Source organism: Bison bison, unplaced genomic scaffold, assembly GCF_000754665.1.
Source record: "Bison bison bison isolate TAMUID 2011002044 unplaced genomic scaffold, Bison_UMD1.0 scf7180017863998, whole genome shotgun sequence".
Classification (NCBI taxonomy): Eukaryota; Metazoa; Chordata; class Mammalia; order Artiodactyla; family Bovidae; genus Bison; species Bison bison.
The window spans coordinates 222860-244210 of NW_011494570.1; the positions used below are offsets into that span (position 1 = coordinate 222860).

The 21351-nt window shown below is 45.3% G+C and overlaps 1 protein-coding gene across 1 annotated transcript in view; it reads left to right on the top strand.

Annotated features, from left to right (window-relative positions):
• LOC104984381 (neuroligin-4, X-linked) overlaps positions 1–18849 on the top strand; it is a 153123-nt gene extending 134274 nt beyond the window's left edge. The window contains exons 3-4 of the mRNA XM_010834069.1: positions 3835–4624; positions 17038–18849. Of these exons, the coding sequence (XP_010832371.1) occupies positions 3835–4624; positions 17038–17884 (1637 nt within the window). The 3' untranslated portion in view covers positions 17885–18849. The remainder of the gene's footprint in view (positions 1–3834; positions 4625–17037) is intronic.
• Positions 18850–21351: the final 2502 nt, after the last annotated feature.

Below are 21351 nucleotides of genomic sequence, written 5' to 3' on the forward strand. Positions count from 1 at the left end.
TGTGTTGTGCGACAGCATGCAGTGTTTTTTTTTTTTTTTTTCCGCTACCTGCACTGTTGTGGACAAGTTTCTGCATTGATGGGTTCATTAGCAATGTGTGATTGATGATGATTTTTAAGTCTTCTGAAGTCTGAATTTCTTTTTTTCTTCATATATATATTTTATTGAAGAATAGTTGGCTTACAATGCACAGGTGTACAGCAAGGTGATTCTACTATACATATACACTCATGTGTCCATGTATATCATTTTCTATTATAGGTTATGACAGCATATGACTACAGTTTCGTGCTCTACATAGTAAACCTTGGTGACTTGTTGCTTATCTATTTTTTTTTTTTACTTAGAAATGTAGCATTCTATTCATACTAAGTCGAACAAGTGAAATCTGAATGTCTTGATTCTTTATTTAAAAAATGACTGTGGAGGAGTTGAATGGAAGGCTTACGTTTTATATTAACCTTTTATTCAAAAAGGAAAAAAGAAATGAGTACGTTAGATCCTTAGCGATAACGATTCCTATACCATTTCAGAAGATGATTATGCTTTCCCATCTGTCCGTGGCTGTCATCACAGTTCTCGATTTACAAAAGAGTCAGGTCCAACTTCAGGAGTAATCACACACATGTCAGCCAACACTACTGGAGGAGGGTGTTAATTACTTAAATCAATAGATAGAAGTGATTACGGGAGTGCCTTGCATGGGTCATTTCTACAAAGCAGCTCTCCAGTTACAGTCCAACAGTACAGAATCAGGACTTACCAGTCAAAACACAGCCAGACTGCTGACCTTGGAATTCCCCTTCTGGTGGCAGCGCTTAATGAAATCAACATAAAGAAGGGAAAAGGGTATTCTCATGCAAAAATGTCCACCACAGTATTCTCAGGGCAAAGAATGAAACAAAAACCTACAAGACTGAAAAGATAAGAACGTTGTAAGGAACATGTGCACTTCCTCAAAAGGAGAGATAATTTGCTCCGAGAATTGTGGTTAAAATATGCATGAGACTGGCCCAGTGTGAAGGGGTCATTCAGTAATCCATCACCTTGACCGGGTAACACTTCACCCTGTCGTGGACAAGGATGCCATTCCAGGCACTTCTCAGACCCTGATGGAGCAGGGAGAGTTTCTTAATTATGACATCCAATATACTATGCAGGTATCAGGCACAATTGGAAGAGAGTCTGTTTGCTGGGAAAAACTGAAGGCAAAAGCTGAACCGGGTGGGTGGCAGAGAATCAGATGGTTGGATGGCATCACCGACTCAATGAACATGAATTTGAGCAAACTGCGGGAGAGAGTGAAGGACAGGGAAGGCTGGCATGCTGTAGTCCACGGGGTGGCAAAGATTTGGACCGGACTTAGCGACTGAACAACAGCAAAAACTAACCGTGTTCAGACCAGTGGGGTGAAAAACACCAAGAAGGGATGATACTAAAAATATTAAAGTAACTCCCATTTTATAGTATGAATTATAGGTGACATTTTCTTCAGTTTTTTTTTTTTTTTTTGAGTTTTATCACAGGTTATATTATCGCTTCCTTGAGAAACCAATGTATATACATACACCGCTATCTCAGTCATGGCCAACAGCTGTGAGAGAGAGAGAGGAAAAGAAAATGCATTCCTTCTAGCAGCATTCTTCCTAATTCTGGTTGTCTTGATTTATGACTGCCTTTATTAGGTCAAATATGGACCTTGTGTCCCTGAGGTACTTTAAGGCTGTGGTCTCCCAACCTTTCTTGACACCAGTTCTGTGGAAGACAGTCTTTCCAAGGACCAGAGGCTGGGGGATGCTTTCTGAATGAATCAAGAGCATTCATTACATGTATGGTGTACTTTATTCCTATTTTTATTGCATCAGATCCACCTCAGATCATCAGGTGTTAGATCCCGGAGGTCGAGGACCCCTGCTTTAAGACATTTATCTTGAGAAGCAAACACACAAGTCAATAGCTGCCCGTTTCCAGCGGAATGATAAATGTTTGGAAATTGGCCACCAAATGGGCTTGATGGTGTGTTGGGCAAAGCCAGATTTGTTTCACATTTCAATCTTGTGTGGGCAGCCCGCCAAACTTTAGAATCACATGTATCCCAATGGCAGTGCTATTTCTTTCATCCTTGGTTGCACGGGAGACCTTAAACATGGAGAGGACATGAGCTGGTGGACTCCAGGCTGAATGCTTTATTCTCCCAGCAACTCGTGAGGCACTGGGACTAGATCCTTCAGGGGTTCTGGGCAAAGGCAGGAAGAGATAAGGAACAGAATACTGTGATCTTGTAGCCCTTCATCTCTTGTACTGGAGTAGTACAATGGCACCCCACTCCAGTCCTCTTGCCTGGAAAATCCCATGGACAAAGGAGCCTGGAAGGCTGCAGTCCATGGGGTCGCTGAGGGTTGGACACGACTGAGCGACTTCACTTCCACTTTTCACTTTCATGCATTGGAGAAGGAAATGGCAACCCACTCCAGTGTTCTTGCCTGGAGAATCCCAGGGACGGGGGAGCCTGGTGGGCTGCCGTCTGTGGGGTCACACGGAGTCAGACACGACTGAAGCGACTTAGCAACAGAAGCAGTGACAAGTACACTCTACTGGAGACTTCCCTGGTGGTCCAATCATTAAGACTTCTCCTTCCAATGGAGGGGCTGTGAGTTTTGTATCTGATCAGGGAACTAAGATCCCACATGTCCCACAACAAAACCAAAACATGAAACAGAAGCAATACTGTAACAAATTCAACCAAGACTTTCCTCAGTGACTCTAAAGAATCTTCCTGCAACGTAGGAGACCCAGCTTTGATCCCTGGCTTGGGAAGATCCCCTGGAGAAGGGAATGGCAACCTACTCCAGAATTCTTGCCTGGAGAACCCCATGGACAGAGGAGCCTGGTGGGCTACAGCCCATGGGGTCGCAGAGAGTTGAACACGACTGAGTGACCAACATTCTGACTTAAAAGTGGTCCTCATTAAAAAAAAAATTAAAACATTTTAAATACTTTTGCTTCTCTCTGGACACTCACATACTAGACTGATTGGATCGTAAATTTTAAGCTACACAGATTTTTACTTGTAAAACACCCCAAAAGTTTTTAAACCATTTCTCATCAAATGAAATATTTAAAACGTAGCAGGGTAAGTTGTACCAAAGTCTGGGTTTTGAAAGGATGCCATTTTGAGATTAATGACTTTTTTCTTTTGGAAAAGAAAGTATGTTATAGTGGGGGCATTCAAGTGAAGGTTTCTTTAGGAATAGCTAATGTGATGGATTTATTTTAATTGCAATTTTTTTAGCACCTTCAGTGTATGGAGTGTGGAAATTAAAATGCATTCTAGAATGTTATGCTCTGAACTTGATATCGATGGAATCCCCCCAACCCCTCCGCCCAATAAAGTGGTACCCGGTTTTGCCAGTAAGGCAAAATGGCCTTTGACCTCTTATGACCTCAAAGCATGTTTTAGGGGATGGAGGGGGTGTGATCACTCTGGGAAGCTTTATTTATAACATCTAAGGATGGAGCCGTATTGTACGCAGTCAGGGAAGAGGAGAGGGATTGTATCTTTTATGACCACTGCCGCCAGAGTGTAAAGGTAGTTTCATTTCCCTAAATTGTGGTGTGTGTGCAAGAGAGCATCCTTCAAGTCCAGCGAGGTGGGGAGGGGAGGGCCCAAGAACCAGAGAGATATGAGAGAGAGATGCTGAGAGGGCTGCAATGCTCCCGCATCCAGAAACTCACGTGCCCCTGCGGGACAGTCAGAGCCATCTTTGCCGGGTGGAAGGCTGCCCTTCTGTCTCTCGGGTTTTAATCTGTGTGTCCACCGTTTCGCCCCTCCAGGTCTCTTCCAGAAGGCCATTATCCAGAGTGGGACCGCCTTGTCCAGCTGGGCCGTCAACTACCAGCCCGCCAAGTACACTCGGATCCTGGCAGACAAGGTGGGCTGCAACATGCTGGACACCACAGACATGGTGGAGTGCCTTCGGAACAAGAACTACCGGGAGCTCATCCAGCAGACCATCACGCCGGCCACCTACCACATCTCCTTCGGGCCCGTCATCGACGGGGACGTCATCCCCGACGACCCTCAGATCCTCATGGAGCAGGGCGAGTTCCTCAACTACGACATCATGCTCGGCGTCAACCAGGGCGAGGGGCTCAAGTTCGTGGACGGCATCGTGGACCACGAAGACGGCGTCACGCCCAACGACTTCGACTTCTCCGTGTCCAACTTCGTGGACAACTTGTACGGCTACCCGGAGGGCAAAGACACCCTGCGGGAGACCATCAAGTTCATGTACACGGACTGGGCGGACAAGGAGAACCCCGAGACGCGCCGCAAAACCCTGGTGGCCCTGTTCACGGACCACCAGTGGGTGGCCCCCGCCGTGGCCACCGCCGACCTGCACGCCCAGTACGGCTCGCCCACCTATTTCTATGCCTTCTACCACCACTGCCAAAGCGAGATGAAGCCCAGCTGGGCGGACTCGGCCCACGGCGACGAGGTCCCCTACGTCTTCGGCATCCCCATGATCGGTCCCACCGAGCTCTTCAGCTGCAACTTCTCCAAGAACGACGTGATGCTCAGTGCGGTGGTCATGACGTACTGGACCAACTTCGCCAAGACCGGGTACGTTCTTCTCCCCCCCGCCATCACGCTGTTGCCTGTCTGGTTCCTCCTTCTGCGTGCGTTTTCTGTAGCCAGCTTGACCACGGTCCACAGGCACGCACGCACCTGCCCACCCAGTCGTGAGAATAGTCATTTCCGCCACCCCGCCTCCAACATAGAGGGAGACCTCGGTTCTTCTGTACCCTTGAGTCCTTCTCTGTGAAGCCAGGGTTTTTTGGTTACTGCAATATTCCCTGCCATGTTGAAAATTCTCCATTGGGTCCATGCTGGGGTAGGAGCTAATCATTCTGGGCTATTCTGTCGAGCATCATCAAGCTGGCGTTTCAAATCTCGGTTTTGACCTTGTCTGGTGGGGGCTTTAGATACACTTGGCTGTTCCGCTCAGAGTTGAGTTGGAGCTTCAAAGGTAGGTACGACCCTGTCTTATTGAGGACTTAGACATCCTTGGTTGTTCCATTCAAAGTTGAGTTGGAGTTTCAAATCTAGTTAGGGCCTTGTCTTGTCAGAGATTTGGACATACTTGGCTATTTTAATCAAACCTCGAGTTTCCAGTCTACACAGGATCTTGAGTTGTTTGGTCAATAACAGGGTTATCAAAATACATGTACCGCAGGGAAATTGTCTTTACTGCATAGCCAAAGAGTGAAATAAATCTGATAATGAATATATAGAAATACTGTTTGTGTATATTGTATAGCTATATATTATGTATGCATTACCACATATAACCGTGGCTACAGTGAAAGTCACTCAGTCGTGTCCAACTCTGTGACACCATGGACTGTAGCCTGCCAGGCTCCCATGTCCATGGGATTCTCCAGGCAGAATACTGGAGTGGGTAGCCATTCCCTTCTCTTGGAGCTCTTTCCAACCCACGGATTGAACCCAGGCCTCCCGCATTGCAGGGGGAGTCTTTAGTGTCTGAGCCACCACTTAACTCACAAGTGTAGAGAAATCCTGTTTGTGTTGTGTGTATATACTCACGTAACATTGTCCATATGAGTTATGGGACTTATTTATGTATATTTACAAATATATTTTACCTATATATAAATATTTATTCATTTTTAAATATACATATTTGCAAGTATATTTATTTCATTTGTATATAAGTATATACCTTAGTTCAGTACTATATAGAAATTTCATATATTTGCCTAGATTTATCTGTACATCTCTCCACGTACATCTATAGAAAGCTCATTAGCGAAATGCAGGAGGAAATATACAAGAGTTACATACGCAGTGGGGTCCACCCATCTTCCCTGGAGCAGATTCTCTGCAGACAGTGAGATAAAACACCCCCCAACATCTCAAGCAGCCCCCAGTATCACAGAATCGTCTCATTTTCTCTCTTGTCGAGTAACTTAATTGTGGGAAATAATGAGGTGTCCTTGAGTTCTACCTGTGTGTACTTCTGTGATTAACCTTGAGCTCCGGGTTCTGAATTTAAAACGAAGATGCTAAATCTTCCTGTCGACCACCAGCAGTGGGAGAACGGTGGGGGTGGGTTAGGAGCCGAATTGGGCCCCCTACATTGCAGCCTCACACAGCCCTGGTGAGGGAATGCGGGGAGGTGCAGAGGGTTAGCAGATTTGGGGACCCCGTGGACCATAACCCAGCAGGCTCCTCTGTCCATGGGATTCTCCAGGCAAGAATACTGGAGTGGATTGCCATTCAGAGTGTTAGCAGATTTTGGGACCCCGTGGACCACAACGCAGCAGGCTCCTCTGTCCATGGCAAGAACACTGGAGTGGGTTGCCATGCCCTCCTCCAGGGGATCATCCCCACCCAGGGAGAGAACCCACGTCTCCTGCATTGCAGGCAGATTCTTTACCGTCTGAGTCACCTGAGAAGCCCTTCCTTCTTTTCCGTGTTTCCAAATATTCTCTGTTGGGAAGTGGTTTCTCGGTTTTAAGTTCCTAGGAAAAGACTTGAGTTTTTTTCCTGAGCAGCAAACGGTTGTGTGTGAAGGCCCATGTCGAGTGCTCCCATTTTACGAGTTTGATCTAAAGAAGACAGCGGGGAAACAGGGAAGGTCACAGCCATCGCAGGTAGAGATGCTCCTCTGTCACCGCGAGGATCTGTCTTCCACGGGGAGATAATTTGAGTCAAGTCAGCAAGTGTCAATGTTTTAACGTAGCCTTGTTTCTTAGATCTCTGGGGCTGCAGCAACACATCACCAAATGTTTGCCTTCCAACAACAAAAGTATATTGTTGCTCAGTTCTCAAGGCTTGAAGTCCACACTGAAGGTGGGGCTGGTTGACCTCCATCCAAGACCTGTCGGGGAATGTTCCTGTGATGAGTCTTAACTCCTGGTGGTTTGATGGTAGTCTTTGCTTCAGCCTGACTTAAAGCTATGTCTCTCCAAGCTCTGGGTCTCTCACCACATGGCCCTCTCCCAGCATGTCTGTCATCACACGGCCAACTTCCTCTATTTATTGAAATATGGTTCATTTACAATGTGGTGTTAATTTCTGCTGTACAACAAAGTGATTCAATTATATATATATATGTATATAAAATATATACACACATGGTTTTTCATCTTCTTTTTCATTCTGTTTTTGCTTTTCTTGTTTAGTTGCTCATTCCTGTCCAATACTTTGCAACTCTATGAATCATAGCCCTCCAGGGTCCTCTGTCCCTGAGATTCTACAGGCAAGAATACTGGAGTGGGTGGCCATGCCCTCCTCATTGAGCACATGTATAGCTATTTTTTTAGTTGAGAGAAGTGCTCAATATATCTTCTGTGTGCTAAGTCTCTTCAGTCGTGTCTGACTCTTTTAGGACCCCATGGACTGTAGCCCGCCAGGCTCCTCTGTCCATGGGATCCTCCAGGCAGGAATACTGGAGTGGGTGGCCGTTTCCTCCTCCAGGGGATCTTCCCTGCCCAGCAATCGAACCCAGATCTCCTGCACTGCAGGCAGATTCTTTCCCACTGAGCCAGCAGGGAAACCCTTCTTCTGGTTTATCGCAGGATACTGACTGTGGTTCCCTAAGCTCTGCGTTATCCATCCTGTATATAATGGTTGGTATCTGCTCATCCCAAACTCCTGCCCCATCCTTTTACCTGCTTCCCCTCCCCCTCAGCAACCTTGAGTCTGGCCTCTTATGTCTATGAGTCTGTTTCCAAGCTAAGTTCGTGTCATATTTTATATTCCACATATAACTGATATCATATGGTATTTATCTTTTTGTGACTTACTTCACTTCGTACGATGACCTCCACATAGGTCCATGCCCCACATGGCCACAGATGCTATTGTTTCCTTCTTCTTTTTTTTTTTTTTATTATGACCACCTTCTTATAAGGCCACCAAGCACATGGGTTTAGGAGTCCATCCTGCTCCAGTATGACCTCATCTTTTTTTGTTGTTTTTCAATTTCTGGCCACACCCCTTGGCTTGCAGAATCTTAGTTCTCTGACCAGGGGTCGAACCTGGGCCCTCTGCTGTGGAAAACACAGAGTCCTAACCGGTGGAAGTCCTGGTATAACCTCGTTTTCCCTTGACTGAGGGCACATCTGCAATGACCCTGTTTGCAATAACAGCACCCTGCAGGGACCTGGGGGTTAAGGCTTAAGCATGTCTTAATTTGATGGGGGTGCACTTCTGTGCATAACCCCTTTTAAAGGCAGGACAAATGCCCAGTTACATCAGGGAACTCAGATACATGGGTGCTCTTGGCAACTTTTGCCTTCCCTTGAAGCAAAGAACATTCCGTGCACTGTGGCCACGCCCATCCGTGATGGTAACAGCCTAACCCATCGTCACTCCATAATATCTAAACACAACATCGTGACTCACCTTTGTGACAGCCACCCACTTTCTATTTCTCTTATGTGTTTTGGGGAAAAGTTTTTACATGACTTTCTTAAATGGAAAGCTAGGATCGTTCATCACCCATTTAACAGAGCCATTAAAGAAAACTGAAAAATCCAAATAAAGCCATTAAACTCTCATTAGCTGTTCTCGCCTGCCAAAGGCTCTGAGATGAATTCTCTCTCAGTGTTATAAAAACAGAAAAAGAAAGAAAAAGGTAAAGGGAATTAATTAATGCCATCAGATGGTAGAGAAATACTTAGACCAAATGGGTACTTTAACCAGAACCTGTGGGCGACTAAGCTAGGATTGCAAATGTGGAGTGTTTGAAATGTTGAGTGTTGTTTTTTTTTAAGGTACGACTCTTTTTTTGTTGTTTTGGTTTGTTTATTCATTTAGGGAAATTGAATTACTTCTACGTATTGAAAGTGTTTATCTGAGGGAATTTGTTTACTCTTCTAGATCTATTTTAACTGTAATCAGAATATCAGGGTAACGCGTTGAGTGGTTTTTAATGCTGTAATTCCATTTTCTAAAATCACCGGGGCGGATGCCTGTGGTCCACGCCCCTCATCTGAGGAACGTAGCCTTGGAGATACAGAGTAACTTGGGCTTGATGGCTGCTCCAGGTCACTCTTATGGGCGTTAGTGGGGTGTGTTTAGGATGCTTTGGGATTTCATAAAGTTGCTGGTGTACAAGACTAAGAAATAAGGATGCAGCTTGGAGGAATAGCCCCATCTTCTGACCGGAGTCCAAAACTTCAGGTAGAGATGTCATTGCAGTAGCAAGTTGAGACTGACTGATGGATGGCCTTGGAATTTAGTCTGAAGAATCTGGACTTTATCCAAGCCGGAGCTATTTTTGCTCCCGGGGTCCACGTGGAGCGTGGCTGAGATCATCCTTGGAGACGTTAATGCAGTGAGTTTTCACAACTTGTTTGAAAGGCCATTGGAGTGACTCGAGTCGTCTTCCAAAGAAGTTACTCAGACCTTCCTCTGACCTACAGCGCAAACGTGCAATTTCAGATGTAACTCGGGGAGGACCACTATTGAGTGGTGTCTGGTTAACCAGAAAACGGGAGACTGAGCTGATGGCACAGATGGTGACCGAGGTGTTTGCCAACGGATGACACGGCTTCACGGGTGGTCGCTAGTTAATTCTCTAAAAGACTTCAATTTATTTAACTGCTTACTTAAAATAGGATAATGGTGTAAGCGGCCATGTGTGGAAGAGGTATTCTTTTCACTAGGGGCTGAAAAGTGGTCCTGCTATGGAGAGTGTGGTACCATTGTCCCAATAAGGGAGAGGCATGGGGTAAACCATCTCTGATGTCTTGAGGGGTCTCACAGCTTATCTGATGTCCCTCAGGGAGCAGCCATGGGATAAACCATCTCTGATGTCATGAGGGGGTCTCACAGCTTATCTGATGTCCCTCAGGGAGCAGCCATGGATGAACCATCTCTGATGTCATGAGGGGTCTCACACCTTATCTGATGTCAGTCAGGGAGCAGCCATGGATGAACCATCTCTGATGTCATGAGGGGTCTCACACCTTATCTGATGTCAGTCAGGGAGCAGCCATGGATGAACCATCTCTGATGTCATGAGGGGTCTCACACCTTATCTGATGTCAGTCAGGGAGCAGCCATGGATGAACCATCTCTGATGTCATGAGGGGTCTCACACCTTATCTGATGTCAGTCAGGGAGCAGCCATGGATGAACCATCTCTGATGTCATGAGGGGTCTCACACCTTATCTGATGTCAGTCAGGGAGCAGCCATGGATGAACCATCTCTGATGTCATGAGGGGTCTCACACCTTATCTGATGTCAGTCAGGGAGCAGCCATGGGATAAACCATCTCTGATGTCCTGAGGGGCCTCACACCTTATCTGATGTCCCTCAGGGAGCAGCCATGGATGAACCATCTGTGATACCATGAGGGGGTCTCACACCTTATCTGATGTCACTCAGGAAGCAGTTATGGGATAAACCATCTCTGATGTCATGAGGGGTCTCACACCTTATCTGATGTCCCTCAGGGAGCAGCCATGGCATAAACCATCTCTGATGTCATGCGGGATCTCACACCTTATCTGATGTCCCTTCAAGAGCAGCCATGGGATAAACCATTTCTGATGTCATGAGGGGTCTCACACCTTATCTTGAGGCAGTGACTCTCAAAACATGATTGAATACACTTGACTATACCATCGACTGCTCCCCATGGGTGCAGAGAGAGCATGTGGTTCTAAGAATATTATGTCATGGTATCTGTCTCAGCATGTGACTGAGAAGAAAGGATTGTGCTGAATTGAAGCATGCTTAGATGTGATCACTGGGTGGAACTTTGGATCTGTTGAACCTTGTTACCAGCATCCCGTGTTCCTGGTTGTTCATCCCTCTGCCGAGATGAAGTGAATGCTTCGGCTGCTTTGCATTTGACCACAGCTGACAGCTCTGGCCTTACTTGTAGGCGTAAACCTACACATTTCTGGTATGGCACAGGCTCTTTGTTAAGCACAGAAAAACAATGTGGGGATGGTGAGTTAGCAGGCACTGAAGGCAGGGTAGGAGGGAAGGAAGAAGGAAGCTAGGAAGGAAGGAGGGAGAGAGAAGAGGGAAGGATGGAAAGAGGATGGAAGGATGCTGTTGTTGCTAGGAGACCGTTTCAATCATCCAGGTGAAAAGTCTCTACTGAAACAGTGCTGGGGTCGGGGGGGACAGTGAAACCAGAACCTTTAAGTATTAAGCTCCTTGGAGAGCTCCATGATACATCAGAAGTACTGTCAAGGAAAGGTTAAAGTTCATCCCAAGGTTTACGAATATCACACAGACTGCAACTCTTTGTCACAGATTCCCACCTCTTTAGGCAGGACCGGTGACTAGAAATCTGGTGTTTGTCCATCAAGGACCAATGCAATTTGGCTTCTGCGTGTTGGATGAGAAGGGCGGAATGAGAGTCCCAACAGAAGTCACGGCCGTGAATGGTACTTTTCAAGTATTCTACTTTGAAGACTCAGAGCCTCTTGGAATTTAGAGTTGGGAAGGCACTTGGCCAACAAGCCAATGTATATGATGTAGGAAAGGCAAGCATATATTGTATGTATGTCTGAGTATACTGGTGTAGGTCGAGTGGGTAGAAGAATGACATGCTTTGCATTGGCTTTCTGATGCCATCTCTACTCTTGACTTTGCTCATATCCTGTGGTCAATTTCTGCGTCCGCTTTTCTGCAATCTTTGCAGAGCTCAAGAAACGGAGAAGATGGCTTTAAAACCGTTGCAGCCCAAGTCCGGTGTTAAAAGTGACCTTTGTTGTCCCGAAGCATTTTAAGCTCAGTGAGTGAACATCACTCCCTGCGGTACGGGATGGACCAAACACATGATTCTTGCTGTAGGGGGTAATTTTCTTCTCAGACGTCTAAGGAAAAATAGTCAAGCACGACCTTGTTTTAGGGGTGAGGCAGACCTCATACCAACCTCCAGAAGAGCCTGTCAGAGGGGTCATTGGTGTCTGTAAAGAAATCGTGTTACCCGTCTGTCCCAAATAAAATGAGCTGCAAGACCCCGAACACGCATTTAACCGCCAGCTGCCAAGGTGGTGCTGCAAGTGAAATATGACGGGTGAAAATGGACCTTCAGAGAGAAGATGTGTTTGTTTCATTCTCTCCTTAATCATGCTAATCTTTAGTTTTGCCTGTGGGAATTAAACGACACCGTGTGCTGAAGAAAAGTCTAAAAAACAAGGCCCTGGTACCCCACGTAGAGATCTTGCTTGCTTCAGAGTGTTTGACACCAGAAAGCGATGAGCTTCCTTCCATAAGCGCCCCACATTTATCTCCGTTTAAGGCTTCTGACGGTGCATCGCCAAGAACTTTCACAGATTGTTTTGGGGCTAAAGCGTATTTACCTGGATTTTCAAAATCCTTTATTCTCTGAGAACAAAATAAATGTGTTTTCTTTACCTTTCAAATGTACACCAAATGCCGAAAAAAAAAAAAGCCAAATATCTAACATAAACACTCTTTCCTAGATGCCAGCTCTTTAATAAAAGGTCAGTAGAACCAGAAGGCCTGATTCTGTGAAATCAGATCAATTCAAAAAGAGTACGAATCCTTGCTCCCTTTCATTGCTTTTAGAACAATAAAAATCAATTCTTACTCTCAGCCTCTTAGTTTTATTTTATAAAAATGTTTCCATGGCAAGTCCAATTAAATAGGAATTTTCCAACACTTTATTTCAGAAGACTCAAGTAAGAGAATGTGAGATGCTATATTGCATCCAACATTTTTTCTAAAACATGTAAAAGTAAAAGCACAAAGGCAGATTATTTTAGAATACATCAACGGTTATACATGAACACATGGATAAGAAAGCTTATGGTATATTTTAAATATTTTTTCATGTCACTAATAGGAGCACAGCAGTTGTAATTTATTTATCTTGCATGCCACATATGTAATCATATGTGTAGGTCATATATGTATCTATCCACCTATCCGTGTGCATATATAGTATGCAGGAAGTCTTATAATACGCAGTGTGAGAAAAGGGAAAGTGTTAGTCACTCAGAGGAATCTGACTGTTTGCAACCTCATGGACTGTAGCCCCGCCAGGCTTCTCTGTCCATGGGATTCCCCAGGCAGGAATACTGGAGTGGGTTGCCATTCCCTTCTCCAGGGGATCTTCCCAACCCAGGGATGGAACCCACGTGTCCTCTGTCTCCTGCAGTGCAGGTGGATTCTTTACAGTCTGAGCCACCAGGGAAGCACGGCATGCAGTACAATTTCATGCAATATATGCTGTCCGGAGAAGGCAGTGGCACCCCACTCCAGTAGTCTTGCCTCGAAAATCCCACGGACAGAGGAGCCTGGTAGGTTGCAGTCCATGGGGGTTGTTAAGAGTCGGACACGACTGAGCGACTTCACTTTACCTTTTCACTTTCATGCACTGGAGAAGGAAATGGCAACCCACTCCAGGGTTCTTGCCTGGAGAATCCCAGGGACGGGAGAGCCTTGTGGGCTGCGGTCTGTATCCACATTATATAATACACATACTGTATGTGATACAGCATTTATTATATACAGTATAGAGTGAGCCATACAAGCTATGATACAATGGTATCCTTTTGTACAGGGCACACTATATACACAATGTCGTTGTTTGGTTACTAAGTCACGCTTGACTCTTTGCAACGCCACGGATTGCAACGCGCCAGGCTTCCCTGTCCCCCACTATCTCGCAGTGTTTGCTCAGATTCACGTTCACTGAGTCAAGTGATGCTGTATCACCATCTCTAATGATAAACATACAAAGTACCATCTATCCTGTGGTATACAGCACATGTGAAAGTGAAGTGGAAGCGTTAGCCGCTCAGTCGTGTCCGACCCTTTGCGAACCCGTGGACTGCAGCCCGCCAGGTTCCTCAGTCCATGAGATTTCCCGGACAAGGCTACTTGACTGAGTTGCCATTCCCTTCTCCAGGGGATCTTCCCGATCCAGGGATTGAACCTAGGTCTCCCTCTTTGCAGGCAGATGCTTTAACATCTGAGCCACCAGGGAAGCCCATATAAGTATATATATGAAACATTTTATATAAGTATATAAAAATACACTATACTGTATCCAAAGTATACCATATAACACATATATACTGTTGTACACAGGACACTTTGACACAGCATAAACTATATGAAGTATATAATGTAGCATAATGCTATGATACATGCAATATGCTTTATAACAGTACGCATGATATACAGTCTACAGTGTATCACATAAACAGTACCGTTATGCAGCATGCACTATGTATATTATATACTGTACCATATAAGCTAGTACACAGTATACTTTTATGCAGTACGTGCTATATAAAGTATATAGTATAAGATCTGTGGGCTTCCCAGGCAGTTGCAGTATTAAAGAACCCACCTGCCAATGCAGGATATAGAAGAGATGTGGGTTTGATCCCTGGGTCGGGAAGATCCTCTGGAGGAGGAAATGGCAACCCACACTCCAGGATTCTTGTCTGAAAATTTTCCATGGAAAGGGAAGCCTGGTGGGCTGCAGCCCATGGGGTTGCAAAGGGTTGGACACGGCTGAGCGACTAAGCACATAAGGTTTAACACTGTGAATATATACCGTTTATTATTTATAGTCTTCTCTGCCAGTTTGTAGGTATTCTGACATATTAATGCACTCTTTCTATACACCAGGACTATTACGGCTTCCTCACTTAATTCCAATCCCAATATTCATATCCAGTTTATAGATCAGGATAAGAGAGGTTTAAGAATTTGCTCGACATCTCCCAACTTGTGAAGCGGGAGAAAGGCACAGCTTAATGTATGTTCATGATGTTCACAGCCTCAGACTGAAGACTAAAGCCCTCCCTATGGCAATGCCTGGATCTGTGGGTCAAGGGTATCATTTGAAGCCTGCGTGCCACCTGGGAATGTCTGCAGACGTTGGGTCTTCCACTGGAACCTTCTGGTGCCCCAGCCTTCTGGCACATAAGCCAAGAGGTGGTGGCTTTATAAGTGTGTTGCCAATAAGGCGTTGCCTGGAATGTGGAGGTTAGGGCACCCACAGCAGTAGACCAGGGCGAGCTAGGTCTGCACGCCACTTCTGAGAGTTCATTGCTCTCCCCGAGGTGACTTTTATCATGCACAATCTCAGGTGTTCCAAACCAGCAAATGTGAAAAGACAAAATCTGTCTTACAGGTCACTTTACCAAGCCTAAAAAAAAAAAAAAAAAAATAATGGAAGAAATTAGAGTATATCTTTGAGAGGATTCTCTTAAAAAAAAAGCTGGGTGGCAACCATGTTTCAAGTACCATGTTCTGTGGAGAATCTTTCAATATTGATGATTGTCCTTCTGCCTGTGGCCGTTCATGTACATCACGGGGGATGTCAGGTTCATAGTTGCTGAAAATGAAAGTTAAGTCGCTCAGTCGTGTCCGACTCTTTGCGACCCCATGGACTGTAGCCTACCAGGCTCCTCTGTCCATGGGATTTTCCAGGCAAGAGTACTGGAGTGGATTGCCATTTCCTTCTCCAGGGGATCTTCCCGACCCAGGGATCGAACCCGGGTCTCCCGCATTGCAGACAGACGTTTTACCGTCTGAGCCACCAGGGAAGTCCGGACACTTGAAATCTATAAAAACCCTCAGTTTACTGCATCTTGTGGTATTTCTCCTAAAATCCTTGACTTCAGCGTGTCTAAAAGCACAGTCTTGCCAAACGTACGACATCAATGGAATGTTATTTGATCTTCACGTGACTCAGTCTTCAAAAGCTTTTCAAGTTATGTACGTATGTCTAATAGAGCTCAAACCGTGGATGCATATTTCTTATTTATTAACATTTTGTAATGACAGAAGCCAGATTCTTTTTTTTGCATTTTTAACATATTTTAATTGTTATAACTGCAATATATATCCATCTACCTAAGAAGCAGTTCTTGAGGAAGAAAGAGAATGTACACATTTTGGACAATAATCTCCAAATCAGGATTTCTCAAGTTTAATACTGTTGACATCTGGGATGAAAAATTTCTTTGCTGTGGGGGTGGGGGGAGCTGTCCTGTGCCCTGGAGAGTATTTGACAGTCATCATGGTATCTACCTTCATTCATGGCACCATCCTTCATGTATAACAACCAAAAACATCTCCAGGTATTGACAGATGCCCACCCCCGTCCCCGCCTTGTAGGGGGGCTGGTCACTCTCTGGTTGAGGTTAGTGACTCCAAAAGTAGTTCAGCCTGAAATGCTGAAAATTTTCCAACCAAAGTAGTTTAAATTTGAAATCCTGAACCGTATCCGAGACACGTTTGTTTTCCTCCTGAAAAATCTCCAAGTTTGGAAGACAACTGGGTGCGTTAAAAATACAGAAATGTTACAGAAACAGTATCGTGTTTTCATTGGGACTTATTTTAAAGGTTAAGGTAAGAGGGGATTCTTCTGTAGACAAGGCGGAATGGTAGGCATACGTGGATTAAACCACAGGGTACTCATTGCCACTTCGATTCTTCTATAGACAAGGCGGAATGGTAGGCATACGTGGATTAAACCACAGGGTACTCATTGCCACTTCGATTCTTCTATAGACAAGGCGGAATGGTAGGCATACGTGGATTAAACCACAGGGTACTCATTGCCACTTCGATTCTTCTATAGACAAGGCGGAATGGTAGGCATACGTGGATTAAACCACAGGGTACTCATTGCCACTTCGATTCTTCTATAGACAAGGCGGAATGGTAGGCATACGTGGATTAAACCACAGGGTACTCATTGCCACTTCGATTCTTCTATAGACAAGGCGGAATGGTAGGCATACGTGGATTAAACCACAGGGTACTCATTGCCACTTCGATTCTTCTATAGACAAGGCGGAATGGTAGGCATACGTGGATTAAACCACAGGGTACTCATTGCCACTTCGGTACTGTGCGCGTATCAATAAACACGTGAGATGATCTGACTGTCATTTCGTTTTGCTTGATTAAAATTGACTTGTGACATGCGGAAGAGTGTGACCTTCTTTTTTTCCTCTCTTTTCTCTCTCTCCCTTCTGTCCTCAGTGACCCCAATCAGCCTGTTCCACAGGACACCAAGTTCATTCACACAAAACCCAACCGCTTCGAGGAAGTGGCCTGGTCCAAGTATAACCCCAAAGACCAGCTGTATCTGCACATTGGCTTGAAGCCCCGCGTGAGGGATCACTATCGAGCCACGAAAGTCGCCTTCTGGCTGGAACTGGTCCCACACCTGCACAATTTGAATGAGATATTCCAGTACGTGTCTACCACCACCAAGGTGCCCCCTCCGGACATGACGTCCTTCCCCTACGGGACCCGGCGGTCGCCCTCCAAGATCTGGCCCACGACGAAACGCCCAGCCATCACCCCAGCCAACAGCAACCCCAAGCACTCCAAGGACCCTCACAAGACGGGCCCCGAGGACACCACTGTCCTCATCGAGACCAAACGGGATTACTCCACCGAGCTGAGCGTCACCATCGCCGTGGGGGCGTCCCTGCTGTTCCTGAACATCCTGGCCTTTGCCGCCCTCTACTACAAGAAGGACAAGAGACGCCACGAGACCCACCGGCGCCCCAGCCCGCAGAGGAACGCTGCCAATGACATCGCGCACATCCAGAACGAGGAGATCATGTCCCTGCAGATGAAGCAGCTGGACCACGAGTGCGAGTCGCTGCAGGCCCACGACACGCTGAGGCTCACCTGCCCGCCGGACTACACGCTCACGCTCCGCAGGTCTCCCGACGACATCCCACTCATGACCCCCAACACCATCACCATGATCCCCAACACGCTCACGGGCATGCAGCCGCTGCACACATTCAACACCTTCAGCGGAGGCCAGAACAGCACAAACATACCACACGGACACTCCACCACCAGAGTATAGCTCTGCAGTCCCCTCCTTCCCCTCCCCGCCCTCTTGCCACCCCGCCCCCTGAAGAAGCACCGTCTCCAAACAAGGAATGTGTTTCATCCCACTGGCTTAAGACACACACACACACACACAAACCCCAAAAGGGCAACCATTGTGTCTTTACAGACCTCCCATGCTGGCATTTCCCGGTACCACGAGATCAACTTTCAACCCGACGAAATGTGAAACGGTATCCATTCGCTGTCACAGTTCTGCTTTTAAGACCCACCACCATCCAAGCCGACTTTAGTGCGACAAGGACGTCGACGAATCAAGGACCTGGGCGTTTCCAACCGTGACCGTAGAAGCTGACACCTTTCTGGAACTCAGCCAGGGACACTAATTCTTTTTTTTTTTTAAATCACAGTTGAAAAAAAAAAAATAAAGTTCTTTATGTGCCACACGACAGATGGCTCTCCTTAAGTGAAAAACAAACAAAAAGAGTCTGTGGGCTTTTACCCAGCATACAGAGCAGTAATCCAGAAAAGAAGGAAAAGTAGAATTTTATTATTAAAATAAACGAACAGACTATGCAGTTACATACCTAGAGTTCTGTGCAAAGAGATGTTTTGCCAGCCTGAACTATATTTAAGAAACTTTGTAAAAAAAAAAAAAAAAGAAAGAAAGAAAATGTATATAGCTGTGAGTTTAAACAAAACGGAGAGAAAAAACAAAACAAACAAAAAAAAACAAGCAAAAAAAAAAAAAAACGCTTTTATTGGTGTTTTCAGTTTGAAAGAGCTTTTAGCAAGGTTGTGCTTTCTTCATTGTGGTCTGTATGTATATAAATCGGTATATACATTAGTCATATCACGTCTGTTCCCTCCAAGACACAGAGGGGCTTCTTCTTCTTAAATCCTTGTGGCCAACAGACACGGGGTTTTCTAAGGCGTTTCATTTGTAAGAGGATATGGTTGTCACGCGGCGGACTCTGACCGTCCCTGTGACCGGGCTCTCTCCCCATTTTTTTTTTTTTTTTTTTTTGTTTTTGGGCTGGAAAGTGCATGCGACGGCATTCTTAGAAGACTGTTTTTTTTTTTTAGGCAAACTTTTATTTTTGGGTTGTTAAAGACTTCATGAAGTTGCAACCGCTCCCCCACCCTCCCCGCAAGAAGGATCCCCAGCGTGGAGTCTATTTAAGAGCTTGTTGACTTAGATACACATACGCATGCAGAGAAATCGCAGGGCCTGGGAGGGGAGGGTGTGGGGAGCAGAATACAAGTCTCGTTCTGTAGCTGTGGCTCTTTGAATCTGTTAAGGAAGAGTCGCTTCCCACACCCAGGGTCCTGCCAAAAGAGAGAAAGAAAGCTTGTGTTTGGTGGGCCGGCGGTCTGCTGAGTCAATACATCTCTGTGTTCCCCGGCAGCTGCAGAAATACCTGTTCAGCTTAGCTAATCAGATCGAGGGAGGGGGCATGTGTCTTTCCTTTCTGGTAAAAGCAGTCAAGTCCATTATTTATCAGTAAGCGGGGTTTTTTTGTGGTTGTTGTTGTTGTTTTTGAATTCTTTGGATCATTTATGGGGTAAAACATTACGCTTGTCTGAAATGGTTATCTTTTGTGCATTTTGCGTATCCGTCACTGATCCGGGACTATCACACAGAGGAGACCAAGGAAGGGAGAGAACACTCCAAGAGCTTTGTGTGGGTTTTCCAGGAAGTTAGAGAATGGCTTGACTGTCAAGATAACACACGGAAATATTCAGCCATTCTTCACTGATGAGGTGGGGATGAGAATCTCGGCGCCTCCGACACCAAGTCATTTTCTTATGGTCGTTTTAGCTTTCCTTAAGGGATATCACGCAGGTATCGTTAAGTCGAAGGAAAATCGATAGCAACCACGGTGACTTGAAGTTTTGGCTTTCAAAAACCCATCGCCAAGCCAGGAAATAGTAGCCAAAGATGGGATGTCTTGGGGCGTGGTTATCAGAGCAACTCAGCTAAGATGCACGTTCTCAAGAAAGACAGTCCAAATTCCTCGTCCCTTGGTACAATCTTTGATTACCGGAACCCCTAGACTAAAACTGTAACAGCACTTCTCCAAAGTCTTTGAAAATGACCGCCCTCCACCCCACAACCCCCAGAAAAACAGAGTTCCTAGGAAGTCAGTGCAGACCGATCTCCCAGCAAATTCTGCTGTTCATCTTGGTTCAGATTTTAAGAGTGAGTCTGTGTACGTGAAATGTAATCCCAACTTTGCACAGAGTGAAGTGCACACTCCTGCAGCTCAGAGGTGTCATGGGTAAGGTTTTCGATCATCCTGTGTTAAAGCTCCCGTCAGACCATTTCTGCAAGCTATGTATTTATTACCCCAGCTAAGTGACCACAAATAGGCTGTCCAGGAAGTTACAGGGGAAGTGGCACTCGACAGCCGTGTGGGACCGGTCTGTTTGTGATGTGAATTTCAGTATTTGTTTAGTATTTCCAATCGTCTTCTGCTAGCAATATGCACAGTAATGTATCAGGCTTGTGACATTTGGATAAGGAAAAAAAAAAAAGAGTTCTTGTTAAGTGAATAACTTTAGCTTTTACAAAGGGTTATGATCAAAAGCAATTTAATACACCTTAAATGATATCTTATTTCTACATGGAAAGAAGTTATAGAATCTTCATAGAGTTCTATGAGAATAAAATATACTTGCTATCTATAAAAAAGAGAAAACTGAGAAAAAAAATAAGTTAAAAAAAAAACTTTCCTAGGCTTTTATTCTTGAACTTCACTGGCACGCAGGGTTTAATGGTTTCTCGGATTATTATTTTGCGATTTTGTTTTTGATTTTGCCTTAAGTAATGATAGAAGATATATATGGCTGGACACATATGTATAAACTTTTCAGCAGCATTTTTAATAATAAAATATCACAGTATTTTCTAATGCTTTGTGCAAATAATTACGCGTCCATTCTTTTTTTGGAGGTGGCCTGTCGTATTTCTTTTCTCGGCTTCAGACGTCTTTCTCGCTTTCAGGGCTAAACGATACATTCGATGCACATGATCCGTGGTAAACTCAGTCGATTACGGACCGGTTTCTTGTGGTTTGTCCTGGGGAACAGGTTTTGTGTCCCCAACAGGGACATTTCTCTTGGCCTGACGCTGAACATGGGGGCGGGTGCTCCGAACGGTGAAATTGGTAACAAGAGGGTATTTCCTGAAATGAAACACTTGAGTTTATTACTTTGACCTCAGCTTCTTGTGTTGCTGGGGTTTGTGTTTGCCATCATCTCTTAAAACTTTCCAACAAAGAGCCTGCTTTGGGTATATGTCCGACAGCAAGAGGTTTATTTGAATACAACTCAGGAGGTGAAAGTCTAGTATCACACTATCAGAGCAAGTCTGTCCAGGCTTCCCATACACTGGGGCTTCCCAGGTGGCTCAGACGGTAAAGAATCTGCCTGTATTTCAGAAGACCTGAGTTCGATCCCTAGGTCAGGAAGATCCTCTGG